Source organism: Myripristis murdjan, chromosome 18 (genome assembly GCF_902150065.1).
Source record: "Myripristis murdjan chromosome 18, fMyrMur1.1, whole genome shotgun sequence".
Lineage (NCBI taxonomy): Eukaryota > Metazoa > Chordata > Actinopteri > Holocentriformes > Holocentridae > Myripristis > Myripristis murdjan.
This window is the reverse complement of record NC_043997.1, coordinates 24,904,079-24,920,031: the sequence shown is the minus strand read 5'-3', so window position 1 is coordinate 24,920,031 and position 15,953 is coordinate 24,904,079. Positions and strand designations below refer to the sequence as shown.

At 40.9% G+C, this 15,953-nt stretch overlaps 1 protein-coding gene across 1 annotated transcript in view; it reads left to right on the top strand.

The window, feature by feature from the left end:
• The window catches only part of nrxn2b (neurexin 2b), an 801,338-nt gene that overhangs the window by 194,001 nt on the left and 591,384 nt on the right, over positions 1-15,953 (top strand). Inside the window, exon 3 of the mRNA XM_030076071.1 lies at positions 14,552-14,581. Coding sequence (XP_029931931.1) covers positions 14,552-14,581 — 30 coding nt within the window. The remainder of the gene's footprint in view (positions 1-14,551; positions 14,582-15,953) is intronic.

Below are 15,953 nucleotides of genomic sequence, written 5' to 3'. Positions count from 1 at the left end.
AACTCTTATTTTGACTCGCTGGTTTTAGAAGGTATAATAAAACGCAAATTAATAGTGAGTCTGTGTTCATTACACTCGTCTGTACTTCATCAGTCTTGTTATCGTAGAGAATGCTTACAGTGAAACAATACAGCCTTGGTAATGTGGACTTAATGGGCTACAGGGTTCAGGACTATGTAATAAAGGATTTACGCCCAAAGGCAATTTCACCACAGTGCGAAGATTTATGAAAGGGTAAGGGTTATTCCACTGACCTATACCTGGGATCTCTGAGTTTACCTCAGCTGGCAGCGAACCAGATGACAGTGTTTTTGAGAATATCATTGCTGAATCAAATGCCCCCTTAATATAATTACCGGATTCACTTACTCGGTTTTATAACCTTTTTTCAAATGCAAATCCCCCTTGACTTTTCAGGGTACAGCTCTAAATATTAGGTCGGATAATGTATTAAAAACACACAATGGCCAACTTAATTGCTTCCCGAGGAAGACAGAGAGCAGAGGACAAAGGAAAAGGGGGTGTGAAACCGAGGGAGCGGAAGATAAGGTCAGGAGGAAAGAGAAAAGAAAAAGAGGGGATAAAAGAGAGAGAGAGCACATGATAAATAGATGAGGAAGACAGAGAGAGCAAGAAAAGAAAGCAGAGGAATGCGAAGCAGAATGCGAATACACCAATATGGCCGTCGTCACGGTAGGGGAGATAGTGGAGCCTGTTGCCATGCCAACAAGGGTCAGGCTGCTGCATCTCAATGCATTCGTCCACAGAAGGCCTCAAAACCGATGAGTGACTTTCAAGAAAAAACCAAAAAACAAAAACAAAACAAATATTAAAAAAAAAAAAAAACAGCCGTTTCTATCGTGTTGGCAGGCAAAAAAAAAAAAATGGATTTCTGTCAGGCTGTTCTCTTTCGCCTCCATATTCTTGGTCTGCACACAGGCGCTCGTATATTTCTGGGAAATATAGCTGACACTTCAAGGTGGAATGCTCCACATTGGCAAGGGAAAAATTATTAATGAAGGCAATAAAGGGCTTTAGCCGTCTCTGGGCAGCTGGGATGATGTGGCGCGGAAATATGGCCTCTGTTCAACCTGTTAAGTGAAGCAAAAATCCTCACTCACCTCCACTGGTTACATTTAAACCGATTAAATGATGATGATAATACCAACAACAATAATAGTAATGATAAAAGGAGGAAGAAGAATAGTTACAAATAATAATTGTTATTTTTCCCCACATTTTTTGGGTTGCTTGTTTTCAATCTATCGCTTTTTTTTTTTTTTTAGTTTAAAGCCGCCGTATTGTTGGCGCTCGCGTGTTGCTTTTTCCCGGGGCCCATCATACATGAAATACGGCTCTAAACAAAGCTCGGCTATTTCACAGCACAGCAGCAACAGACGCCTCCTACATTGTGTTTAACATTGTTGAAATATTTGTTTACAAGGTTCAGTGCCGTTTAATTTTCTTGTGATCAACTCTCTCTCTCTCCCTCTCTCTCCCTCTCTCTCTCTTTCTGCTCGCTCGAACTCAGGAGCCCTTTTGTTTGAATATGCAGAGGACTTTTCTCTCCGCTGGTATTTGTTCAGTTTGCCTAATTAGAGTTTGGCGAGATGAAAGTAAGCAGCAGGGCTTTTTGCTCAGCGGTTGAGACTAAACAAGGCACTGGCATGTCTTCGGAACAACTTGTCGTTTTTCCCAGTGACTGATGTCATGCCGGCCCTGACACTCTGTTGTGGGTCTTCAGCAAAACAAGAAATGAGAGGGGGAAAGAGATGCTGCATTTTCAATAGTTTCTTTTATTTTTAATCAATAATAATAATAGCTATTATTATTATTATTATTTTATAATGGGTACTTCTTACTTATCGTGGCCATGTTTCTGACATTGTCATGGATAGTTACACATATTATATATAAAACCACATTTTTACTTTTAAGGCAGCTTTTCTGTGCTTATATTAATGGATGCTCCAAATGCTAACTGTTAGCCTCCTGCCATTGAGGTGGACTTTCCACTGTCTATTATTCTTAAAAATAGGCGCACCTGTGTTCACTAAAGAAAATAATCAATAGCAAACTCAAGTGATCTACTTTCATCTCTGCGGTGGCCACTGCTCCTCTGGTGTGGAGTGATACGGGAAGTGCAGAGGTTAACATGTCTTTCTAGATGGTGATACGAGGGAAAAATACAGTTTTAAATGGTAATTTAAGGAAAACTGTCAGCACTCAGAAGGTGTATGCAATTTAGTTTCGGAAAGTGACACTTTTAAAGTGATGTTAAACCTCCTTTGAGTGGGTTATTTTTTATTTATTTATTTTTTTTTTTTCAGTGGCAGGAGGCTAACAGTTAGCATTTGGAGCATCCAGCCAGTATCCAGCTCTCAGTAACAATGAGAGGAAGATTGTCCTACTGTCCTACACAACAGTGAAATATCAATTTAAAAAAAAAAAAAAAAAAAAAAAATTGTCACTCTATATTTTTAAAGTCTTATTTTTCTTAAAATAACTGAAGAACTGGAGGTAATTCCAACTCTTTTGAATACAAATAAACTCATTTCCAGATCTGTCTTTTCAGTCATTTGCTGACACTAATGGAACTGCCTTACTTCATGTTTCCTGAGACAAGCGAAATTGCATTGGAAACACAGAGAGTTAGCTCGAATAACTGGCCAACAATTTCCCCTCGCTTTAAGGAATGCAAGCTTTCAAGCCTGAGTATGTAAAGAAATGACTTGTGAAGCCTGATGTTTTGAAGCGCAGTGCATACAGCGTGGTGTCTGAGTGCCGACACGAGTTCAAGGATCCTCTGCAGCAGATTTTATTCAGCTCCACGCAGAAAAGAACTATCATAATGCTATTATGAGCGCAGAGAATACATCAGTTGGGACTGCTTCATACTCAAACCGAGTTACATCAAGCTGTCTATCTTTCCCCACAAAGGGAATGCCACGCTCACAAAGTAGGCACATGAATTATGAATAAATTTGTTACACAATTTCCATTAATTTTGCCATAATTACCCAACTCCCTCTCAAATGACTCAACTTCCTGTAGCACTGCAGATTCCATGGTCTAATGGTGTTTACCCGGCCCAATGAGCTAGATGAAGTTAGCACGCCGTCTCAGTTGGAAGACATTAATTTTCCATTATGGGATGTTGTTGTACTTACCTGCTGAGACTTGTGCCCTGACACAAGACAGGGAGTCGCCCAGTCAAAACATCACAGGGGGGCCACATTTTCAGGAAAAACACTCATTACATTTTTGTTTTTTTTTTTCCTTTACTAACGCAGAAATACAGTTAACTGCCACGCCGTTAGCGCAGAGGAACACAACATGAGCTCCTAAATGCCGATCGAGGGGAGAAAATGATAAAGTAAAAAAAAATGAAGCATTAAACATCAACAAATGCTCAAGGCAAGGTGCTATTTTGCACTGATGTCCCTGTGGATTACTTTGCCTCCGATTTGAGCTTCCATGGCTTCGAGGACCAGCAGGGTTTTTTTTTTTTCTCCCCCCTCTCGCTCTCTGTCTCTCTCTCACTGGCATGGTTTTACTTCTGCTCTTTGGAGGCTGCAGCACAGAGCGAGCACGCTCCCAAAACATATCCATCTTAACAAGTCATTTAATTTAGCGCTGAGTTGTAAAATTGTATTATCAAATGTGAACAGATCAGCAGACAGAGAGTAAAATGATTTCATTTGCCTCCAGTGCAAACAAACCTGTTTCAAGCATTTCCTCAAATTAAGTCTTTCTCTTGAAACTAGTGGATGTGGCTTATTCTGCCTTGACTCAAAATATCGACACCTGTGTCGAGCAATGCTGTTAGAATCTGGATTTTACTGGATTTATACTCAAGAAGTGGAAAGTCTTAACTTGTTTTAAGTAAACTAAAACTGAATATGAAACTAAATGTGGAGGCAAAGCGTGAAGACTGTCGAGATGAACAGTCAAACACACATGAAGAAGTTGCACCTGCTAGACCACTTGAGGGGTGTCCTGGCTTTCTGTCTCCCTCCCTTCCCTCCCTCCTTCCTTCCTTGTTCCTGTCGCTCATCCACTCTCACAGCTTCAGCGTCACGAGAAACGATTGCAAAGGGAGGCGATCATTTCACAGCCCACTCCTCACTTTCAGCTTCCGTAATGAGTCGAGCGTTGAAGTGGCAATCAGAGGCATTCGCTGTATGAAATTGGCTGTGGAAGGAGGGCGGATGGACGGGTGGAGAGAAGGGTCGGCGGGATGCATCTGCGGCATTGACAGCTGAAAATTAGGAAGAGGAGACAAAGCACAGATGGATACTCGGAGAGAGGATCCCAGATCTCCATGGGGACTAATGATTAGCTTTGACCTCACAGACGAAAGGCTGAACCCTAAAATGGCTCTTTCAGCCTTGAAACTGAAAGGAAGCGGAAAGGGGAAGAGAGTAGACACAGCGGCTGGATAGAAAGAAGATGGTACTGCTGGAGATTTAGATGATTTACAGTGATTGTAAAGCATGAGAGGACAATTTGTGTGCTTTATTATGGCATTTTGCTTCATCAGTGGCCTCTACTTTGAGGTGAATGACAATTGTCTTTATATAGTGAGAGTAAAACACAGTCGCTCCTCTGAATATATTTCAGCCTGTCAAGTGTAAATCGGCATAAGTGAAGAAATCATCCGAACCCCTTCTCTGTGATCGCGTTGATGGCTAAAACAGAGAAATTGGTCCAAGCTATCTGGCTCGACATACGGAGGTCCTATTTATTTATGAACTGTTTAATTAAGATGAAACGGCAACTGTTCAGATCTCTACTGCTTGCCAATCTCCAAGACGCTCCAATTTATTTTTTCCCAGACATATCCCATGACATATTAGCTGTGTTTTAATGAACAAAATGTGTGATTCACCAAGCTTCATGCAATTCATTAGGAAAGGTGGGGGAGCGCGATATCATGATAAGAGATTTTTTGCCACCATGCTGCGGAAAAATGAGCACACGGTGATTTCAAGAATGTGGGGTACAGCTTATTGCATGCGTGTAGGTGTGCACACACACACACACAAATACACAGAGAGACATCCAACATACAAGGTTATAATAGTTCTGTGATTTGTATTAGCTATTTTATACATCCAATTTTAAAAAAGAAAAACCATCAGTACATAGTGTAGCAGGATCTGAACCTCCAGGGTGTCCCAAGCAAAATGAGAAATGGTTTAATTTCACTCTAATTTAAAACTGAACTAGGCATACCGCTTTTATGTAAAAGTACACCTGTCTTATCAGCCGGAATCATAATGGGGCTACAACAGAGAAGAGCATCTCTTTCTGATTAATTGAGAACAATGCAGAGACACTCAATTTGCCCAAATAAAGTTCTGGTTTGGATACAGACTCTAGTGGGAATGAACAGAGGAAATATAAAAAGCTACAATCTCCACTGAGCGTCTTTATTGTTGTGTTATGTTGTGCCAGTGCCTTCATTCAGACCAAAGTAATGACTGCTTGTCATTTAAAGATGCTGCAAACATCTGGAGGAACAAGAACCTGGTGAAATATGGCTTCAGCCTTTGCCTCTTGGATCGCATGCACTTAGTTTGCAAACCTTGGCTTGTGCAGAGTTAATTATTATGATGTTGTGCGGCTCTGCCTAGGCAAGCCGTAACTCTGAATGCTACTGTAAATCACATCAGTTGACGGGCTTCCAAACAGCTTAGTGCAAGCCTCCTGACAGATGATGGCTGTTGCTGCTGCATAAAGGGGAAAGTGACCATAAAGGTTTAATGCTTCCCTCGCTCAACTTAAGTGCGTTGCCTGGGGTCAACAGTTCCCAGCGGTATTCCTGAGGAAATCACATGCACGCTCATGCTTACACACACACACACACACACACACACACACACACACACACACACACACACACTTAATCCACACACAGGAAGAAGAGAATTTTGAAACAGTGGAAGAGGAGGAGAGCTTTTTTTTTCTTTTTCTTTTTCTTTTTTTTTTAATCTGGGTACCTTGAGAATCTAGGTCATCCTGCAGGCTGTCAGTGTTTGAAATAGTGACATGTATTGAAATTCTGGACCAAAAATCTTCAGACCTAAGAAGCAAGCACGAACGAATATTCATTTTTATAATTTTTTTGGCATAGACTACAGTGTAGAGATACTGAAAAATTGAGAAGAGACACGAGTTGGCACGAGGGTGACACGAGGGTATGCACCTCTATTAACTGTGGTATCCCTTTACAAATATTCTGAAGTTTCTGAAACTGCAGTTTCTAGTTTAAATGTTGATCATGTGAATGAAGACAGCCCGTCAAGACTCAGTCAATCAAGCATTTTGTTTCATAGTTATATTTATTTCAAGTCCCATGACACACACTGCAAAAAAAAATCTCATTTTAACAAGTCATCTAGTCTCACAAAGCTTGTTTTTTTTTTTTTTTTTTTTTTTTTAACAAGGTAAAATATCTGCCAGTGGGTTAATTTCACTTGTTTCCAATGCTAATCAACTTGTTTCCATAGTTTTCTTGAATCAAGAGAGAATCAAAGAGAATCAAAGAGAATCAAGAGTCATTTTCTTGAGAATAGCAGGCTGATATGTCTTATTCTGCCTTGTTTCAACATATTTATGCAGGAAAATAGTGGATAACTCCTCAAACAAGTGAAACTGCAATGGAAAGAAGTGGGATTATCTCATCCCACTAGCTGATTTCTGTCTTTTTTTTTTTTTTTTCAATTGTTTTTAGGAAAACAGTTTTTTTTTAAAACTGAATATGTAACTAAATAATATGGAAAGTTTAGTTTGTTCAGAAAAACCCAGTTACTCTTTTCTCCATAAATAAATCCTGTGCACTTTTGTATTGCATCCATTATTGTTAAAGTATTAAAAGTGTTTTGTTCCTGGATTATCAGGGTCTTAAACTGACAGATTTGAATCAATACGTACAAATCCTTTGCATTATGTGGATACATGTAAGACCACACATAAAGCCTGCACATTGATTTTAAAAGTTGTTATCACAGTCTGCACCAACAGTGGAAATCTTTGCTAATTTGCCAACAAAATGAAAATCAACAGGCCCTAAATGCAATTATAAAGGATCTTCTTAATCATCTAATTAATGATGATCCTATATAGAAGTTTATTAAACAAAGATGATAATGTGCTCGAATAATATTAACTTCAAAGAAGGAGGACATACATTAATAAAAACTGTGATAATGGTATTCATAAATACATACAATTAAAGAAGTTATAAGAAATCGTTAGAGGGCATTTTAAGAATAGATTTATTGGAGGTTACTGATTTTTCTGGCCTCATCTCTGAAGACAGGGCATTTCAAATACCTGGAGCCATGATGGGAAAAGCTCCGTCTCCTTTTGTCTTAAACCTGGATTTACGAACAACCAAGAGCGCCAAGTCAGAGGATCTCATGTTACATTTTGTTACATGAGCTCATAATACTGGTCTGAAATGTGGGATAAAGTATGAAGAGCAACTAAAAGCTTAACATAAATCCTGTAATGAACATGCTGCCACTGGATGGAGGCAAAAGTGGATGGAATTTGGTCCCACCTTTCATTTGCCATTGTGTAAATGAACTACAGATATACTTTTGCTTCAAACTCAATAAGACTTGTTTAGAAAGTTAAATCAATGTTTGCTCTTTTCACTTGTTGGGAAGGACGTTTAGTAGCTATAGTAACTAGATAATCAAGAGGCTTTTGTGTTGGAATGTAATTATGCTTCTGTTCTGTACAGTATTCAAGGACGAATAGATGTATAGATGAATGACAGGGGACCTGCATGGTTACTGGTGTTGTACCTCCTAATGGACTCTATAAAAGAAAAGACACTGAGATGACCTAGAGCAGCTAGGTGTTTTTCTTAGAGGCAACCACTCAGCTGGAGGAAACACGGACTCAATAACTTTTGATGCATTGACAAGAGCTTAACCTATTGACCATAGGGATCAATGGATCAGAGCCATTCCAGTGGACGCGTAAGTCTGTTTGAATCAGAGCCATTGCAGACCTGAGGTCAGCATCTCGGCAGCATTAGCTACAGTCCCATTTTTTTGAAATATCAATAAGGCATTTTGATGCTTGGCAGAGCAGTGGAAACGAGGAGGATGGTTGTTAGAAATAGCTGTAATACAGATTATGTGCGAAACTAGTGCAGGCTGTGTTTGCTACGGGCCTTTCATCTTGAGTTAGAATCACAGGGAGTTGCAGCCTACGACTCAGCACTGTTGGTTAGCCGCCGTGGACCCAGTGAACAAGCTTTTCACTTGATGTTAGAGAGCGGAACTTAACATGTTTTCTTCTTTTGAAACGGGGCACGCCCTGTCTTAATTATTAAAGGCATGCAAAGACATGAAAGCCTTTAATATCAATCCATCAATGCCTGTGTGTTTTTAGAGTGCGTCTTATCCTCTACCTACCACTACCTCCCCCTTCTCTCCCTCATAGAGGAGATAGCTACAGTAAATTATTAAAACACTTTAAATTCTGCCAGAGCCTCTATATTACTTAAGCTGTGCAAAGACACTATGCATTATAGATCAGCCCACTGAGATGAATATTATTCACATTCAGTCAAAACCATTTCCCAACATCTTTTAAACAAATGTTTTTACAAATCGCTCGGGTTCGTTTCCCAGCCCACAAGGACCACACTTACACTTTTTTTTAAATTTAATTTTATTTTATTTTTTGGGGGGAGGGGGGTTTGGGGGGTCCAAAGTGGGAAACAGCAGCGATGATTACGCTGTGAAGCTTTATCCATGCCGAGGTGTAGTAAAAGCAGGTGATTTGTGGACGTGCCAAACGTTTTGGATACTGTGCAGCTTTATTTCCTCAAGCCAAGGGTGCACCGAGCAATGAGTTGCACATAAAAACATTTATTGTTCTTATTTTATACTTCATAACTTTTATACACTTTGATATTTCTTGCATTTCGCTCATTCCCGCTGAAGTCATCAAAGGCAGTATCCGCGGAATATGTGCTTACCGCTGTTGTACGTCCACCATTTTGGAACCAGAAAGCAAGGGATCATTTTGGAGGGAGTGGCTCTTGCATCAATATGGCATGTGCTTTCAGGAGGTACGCAAAGCGCAGTGGCCATATGCTGGTGTGAGTCCTTGGAGGACGATGCTATTTAACATGCCATCCCGGCACCACAGGGGGGGCTCGCAAAGCAAACACATTGCTCCTGACTTGGTCTGCGTGTCCATCTGATGAACGAGGGATAGAGGAAGTGAGAGGAAAGGAGGTGAGGCGAGAAGGAGAGGATGGGAGGGGAGAGAGGGATAATGATGATGACTCCCATTCTTCTCTGTCTCCTCCAAGTGTGTGTTGTTGCTCCCACCCTGAGACCCAGCACATCTGTTCATGTGTGTGTGTGTGTGTGTGAGTGTTTGTGCATGTGGAGTGATGAGGCTCATCATGCTCTGTGAATGTTGCTTTGAGAGTGTTGTGAAGGATGGATTTCTGACAAGGTCGTTCAAGAACGTACCTGTTGAACGTTGATTACAAGACAAGGAGGATAGGACGTTTTCTGATGCATTTTATTTTCGAAAAAGACATATTTATCTTTATATGTTTGACAGGAGTCACTCTAAGATTACTGTATTTGATATTCAGTACATCAACATAATGACCTTCAAAGAAAGGTTCACTGCTTACTCTCTGTTGTTGCCTCTGTGTTGTCTCTTTGATGTCGTTGGAAGGACCTGGATAGCACACATACGTTGGCCTGATGTCGGCTGTAGACCTAACATCACACGTTGGCTGAACATCGCAAAATGTATCGTGCCTCACAAGGTCCAATATAGGCATTCTGTCAGAGTTTTACTACACAATCTCCACACCATGACAATGCGACGATGTAGGGAAACACCAGAAACGGAAACATAGATTAGATGTTGTACCAATGAGAAAACCTCATATAGGGTGACATGAATATGATCTGATCAGTCGTCAGTGTGATGGTGGGTAGATGGAGGGTCGATGGGTGCGAGGAGCGTGAGCTATCAAGGGGATTGTAGATAAAAATTAGATTTCATTTGATGTCCAGCAGTTGCTGCAGTGAACTGTGAAGGTAATTCAGATTATAGGCTTTTGTGGAACAATGAAGCAAAGCTAATATTTTGTACTAATATTTAAAAGTACTATTTGCCCCATTACTGGCAAACTTACAGTATACCAGCCTAACTCTAGCTGATGATCCTCACTCTGCCTCTAACAAACAGTCTCTGGCAGGACACGTGTGTTGCCACTCGCCGCTGAAAGATGTTTGAATGAACTAGGCAATTTGGGACAAGGAAATTTGAGCAATTTGACACAGCAGCGGCTTGGTTTCATTAGGCCTAAAAGCACATGAGAAAGAAGTAGAAGGAAGGAAGAGAGGAGAGCAGAAGGCAGCTGCAGCTGGCTGATGGAGGGGTTGGATGTGGAGACAGGGAGCAAGACAAGATGTAAAAAGAGAGAGGGGAGAAAAACAGAGGAGAAGAGGAGTGAGCCAGATTAGACGGAAGCACGTCTCTCCTTCCTAATGACAGAATTATGAGCCGGCTCCATCTGCCACTCAATCATCTCCAGCCAATCGGAGCCTCTCTCTGATCGGCACCGGTTCCGTTAGGCACTCCCATCTGTACTCACCGCAGAATTAAGGATGTAATCAAATGCTCAGATGTCCAGAGAAGGGGAAAGTCATAGTTTGGGCCGGGTTTTCATCACGTTCGCAATATGTGTGGGAAGGCATGCTGCTTGTGGCTGTGTTTAATTTGATTTGTGCTCCAAATACTGAGGGGGAAAAAGGTGACAGGCTAAGTGAGATGGAGCTGTTGTATGCTGGTTCTTACCTGCCACATAGTGATCAATAATTTCAATTTTCAGTCTAACCCTCCCCCAAACACACACACACACACACACACACACACACACACACACACAGGCTACCGGTCCCAGGAATCATAGCACTACCCCACTGAAACCACTTGCCTAGTGAAAGCCATCACAACCTGATCATGATCTGGCACATTTGTAGTCTGGCACCTCATGCCTCTGCCAAGACAACATATTTTGTGTGTGTGTGTGTGTGTGTGTGTGTGTGTGCGTGTGTATGTGTGTGATGTGTGGGTTCCATTGCTGGTAGAGGTGTGTTGCAAAGAGAAAGTTGGTGATTGTGCATACATCAAATCACCATGCATCAAACTTTCAGATTCACAGCTCCGCCCTTTGATACCCATGAGTGAAGTATTCCTTTTTTTTTTTTTTTTTTTTTTTTCTCAGTTGTGGCTTTTCCTTTGCCACCCTGCCTGCACCACTCTGGTTTAGGACTAGCTCTGAAGATGCCACTTGCCGCCACCACTGCTGTCACACTTCATTTTCCCTTTACCCTTCCTCTTTGGCTTGTTTTTTTTTTTCTCTTTTCTTCTTTTTATGTCTCATCTTCTTCTCCCTTAAAAGTACACCACTGTCTCTTTTTCTTGCTGTAGCTGGATATGGAGGGATGAATGATTTGGTATGCACCGACAGCACCGTTCTGTTTCATTGCAGGAGGCTTCGCCTTATCTCCTTAATGGATTATGAGGGAAGGAACAAAAACAGAGGGAGGCAGAGTGAGAATGATTGGACTCCCTGCAAAGGGCCGGCAGGAAACGGACTGCAGCCAGATAAATACAACACTCTGCCTGTACATTTCCTCTGCACCTGAATCACAGATGTTATTAGGAGAGAGGACAATAAAGACAGCTTGTAGTCAAGAGTCATTTGAGCTTCTGTGGTCTTTGCATTCCGATTTGCCTGCTGGCTGGCAGCAGTATAGGCGTTTGTTTTGCTCGTTCAGGCTGCATACAATATGAGCGCCTGTTCCTGTTCTTTTCGGATATTTCAGTCACTATCTTTTCCCTCAAAAATAGCCTATAGCCTAATAGTGTTTTTGGCTGTAAATATAAAAATGGAAAATGGAACACTTGCCCTGCTTGATTGAAACTCATTGTCAAACCTTTAAAGGCATTTTGACAATGAATTGGACAGCCATGCTTTATATATATATATATATATATATATATATATATATATATATATATATTTTTTTTTTTTTTTTAATTATTATTATTATTAATTTTTACACTCATTAGTGTTCAAATTAGTCGCTGAATTTGGGAATACCTTAGTGTATTTCCCACTGACCAACAGCTCTCCTTACTCTCAAACTTCAATACATTTTTCATGTGTATGATTTTTTTGAGTCAGTGAGTGGAAATCGAGTCACAGTTAGGTTACTATCATGCCCATATTGTGTCAGTGTAATTTGCTGCCTAGTATCCCACCCAGAGTTGATTATGTGTCGGTGCTGCGACAGAGGTTGTCCCTCACCTTTCCCGGTCCCGTTATTGACGGTGCAGATAACTGCGCGGGCAGCAATCTGAAATCACAGTTTTTGTTCATCACTGATTCAAGAGGTTAATCGACAGCCTGTGTTTGAGTCATCGCAAGTCCCCATCTGAATGATTACCATCCAAACTCTTCCTCGAGATTACAGGCCCGCTGATTTGATGAGCGTCAGCCACGGTGAAACCAGCGGGCGCACACCGTCTTGATTTCTTTCTAAATACAAGGTCAGAGTAATTGTAGATTAATAGTACAGTGTTAAGAAACAACAAAAGAAATGGCTCGCACATTTTGCAGACGATTTCAAAAACTCGACCAGCCTTGCAACCAGAGGTGGTGCAAATGTGTTCAAGTCTTAGGGTCTTTTGTGCAGCAAATAGTTCATGTGTTGAGCTCTTGAATTAAGCCATTTGCTATTAGTGCCAAAATTCTGTCTATGGAGTCAGGAAAGTATGGCATTTAATTAAGGTGATTATTTGAAAATATTCTAGGAATATTCCTCTTTTCATAGCATCTTGTACACTAAATAAATCAGCTCTGCATTACAAATGCATAATCTCCCTCCTGTCATGAACTCCATTTCTTTTGATGCTTCTGTTGCTCCTGTGTAACTTACCCAAAGAAGCATGGAGGCTGGATATAATCAAAAATAGTGGTGGGAAATGGTAATGACCAGTATTGTGTGTACTACAATCACTGCTCCACATGCTCTAACCTTTGTGTGAATACCCCAAAATGACCCTAATCAGTTAAACATTGTTTGACTGAAATATTATGACCAGTATTCCCATAGTCACCGTAATGTTGGATTATGCATGTAAACACGGGCTGTGATTATGTGTTTCTTGAGGATAAAACAATGAAAAAGGAGAGGCCTACAGTATTTGTTCTGTTTTTTTGTTCCCGTTGGATACAATAGTGAATTTAAAGAGTGGATTTGAAATGATCTTGAGATATTTAAATGTATGTCAGAAAAGTGTTGGCTGTTCATGGCTACCTCTGTGACAGTTCGGAAAGTGTAATTGCTTTGGGGATGTTTTTTGTGCTGTGATTGGCTACCGGTGGGGATGAAGTGTTTTGTGCATCGTAGTTGAATAAGACAGCTGTTCTTTGAATCTCTCAGCTTGTGTTATCCCAGCAAACACTTTTGACGTTAAATAGATGTTGATACGATTCAATCTGCACTAAACCTGTGTAAATAAAGCGCCGAAATGAAAACCAGTGACAACATCTGTGGTCATCTATAGCTGCTGCCTGCAACATTTTGTGAAATCAGGACTAAAAGTATGTCTGCTATCATTGCGAAACACTTCCTAAAGCTTTAATACAATTTTTACCTTACCATATTATCATATCGTGACGATTTGTGCTTGTTTGGGTTGGCGCTGACCATGGCCACCTCCTGCATGTCGCCATTTGTCAAATGCTTGCCGGGCATCCTTGTGTGATTCAGGCATTAGTCAATAAATACAGTTGACCTACAACAGCAGGAGCTTATGTTGGACTTTTTTTTTTTGTTATCCTTTTTTTTTCACTGAAATATATTGATCTTCAGTTTTGCAGATACGTGTACAATGCCATAAGCTAAAGCAGTTTTGTAGGCTATTGTTGTGATGTTACACATTTATCTGTGTTGGAATAATCTTTGGCTCTGGGCCTTTTCTGACACGACGAAGAATTTTTCCTGTAGCGTTGTTTGCTGGCTTATCTTTGACCCTCTCTATGCGAGACCTTGCACAGCAAGATTCTTTTCTTTTTTCTATGATTTGTGTACAGTAGGAATTGCAGAATCCAGCTCAGGTCTTTTCTGCCAAACAGTTCTCTCTGTGTTCCATAAGTACTCCAGAGGAAAAAAAAGCATTTGTGAGAGCAATAGCCTTCGGGGGTTGCGCCAAATGAAAATGCTTTTTTTTCTAAACCCCCCACACCTCACTCAAGAAGTGTTTGCTTGTTTTCTGTTACTCTTCTCTCTATATCTATCTATCTCTCTCTCTCGTTTTTTACCTTTGATTTGAACTCTGACATCCAAGTCTGCCCCAGGATGTCTGTCACAAACTGCAGTCCAACGTTGTGACAATGCTTTTTTTCTTCCCGTGCCTTTTATGACCTTCTTTTCTTCCTCTTTCTGTTCTTTTTTTCTGTTCTTTCCCTTTCAAGGTCTGGCGCACCTGACGTTAAACAACCAAGGTATGGGTTCATTCCTTTTTATTTGGGTTCTTTTTTTATTTTTATTTTTAATCTTTATTTTTTAAAGGAATTGAATCAGCCTCTTCGCCCCAACCCTTCGATAATGCTGCTTCTCCTCCCAGTTTCCTCCTCGGCTTTTTCCCCTTCCTTTCCCACTGCATCCCTCCATTTCCTCCCAAAACCTCTCCTTAATATTTTCTTTTGTTACCCTGAGCAGCATCCTCCCATCATTCTCTTCTCCTTATCCCCTCCGATCATATCTTTCCGTTCTTTTGGTTGTGCCTCCTGCTCTTCCTCCTTCCCCCCTGCCGCCATGTCTTTGTGCTTTTCCGTGACCTTCACCACTGTCTGTCCCACCCCTTGTCCTGTCCTCTGGCTCACGTCCTGGACCCTCACCTCTGATCACCTTTGACCCCGACGACCTGACTCCGGGGCTGAAGGTAACGCTTTTCTGCTCTCCCTTTTGCTTGGGTTTGGAAAAAAAAGAGAGAAAAAAACTGTTGATTCTATTGGGATTGTGTTTGTTGATCAAAATGGGAAAAAGTGTCCAGATTTCCATTCATGAACACTTCAAGGTGAAAGTGTCGTTGAATGCGCAGAGTTTCTCATCACCACTCTGCTGACATTCACATTGTTTGGCATGATATATATTTTTCAAAAAGGACTACAGTTCAAGTCCTGAGATGTTACATTCTTGTGATGATTCTCCAAGCTTAATTCATATTTGATGGAGTGCCTTTTCAAGGAAAAATGTGTGTGGATTTTTTAATGTTGATATTGATGTTGGATATAGATTTTTTTTTAATGTAATTCTGCAAACATTTACATGACAAATAGATTTTACAGCAAAGCATTTTAATCTGCATCACACCACACACCAAATACCACATTTTAAGAAGCATCGCTGTTGCTATCTCTGTTCTATTCCCCTCAACGTCTGACCTTTATTGACACCTGGCCCCACAGTGAGAAAGTGTGCTGACAGAGAAAGTGTGATAATGGGAAACATCATGACCAAGAACTGATTTTTTGATGTGGAATTCTCAATGCGATTCTGCATACATTTGCAGCACAAATCCATCCGACACCAAAGGCTGATAATCCCCAGCACACCACACTCCAAACATCTCATTTCAAGGAAACATCCATGCTCGGTATTGGCTATCCCTCAGAGTTTTATTCTCCTCATTCTCTGACCTTTCTCTGCTGCCGGACTCCCAGCGAGGACTTTCCACAGAAAGAGTGATAACATGAAAGTTCATGAGAGAGAAAGGAAGAGAAAGAATGCAGGAGCTAGTGAATGTTCTGACCTTTAGCGCTGTGGAGAGAGCTTTGGAGAGAGTCCGTGATCCACCCAGACTCGAGCAGCGAC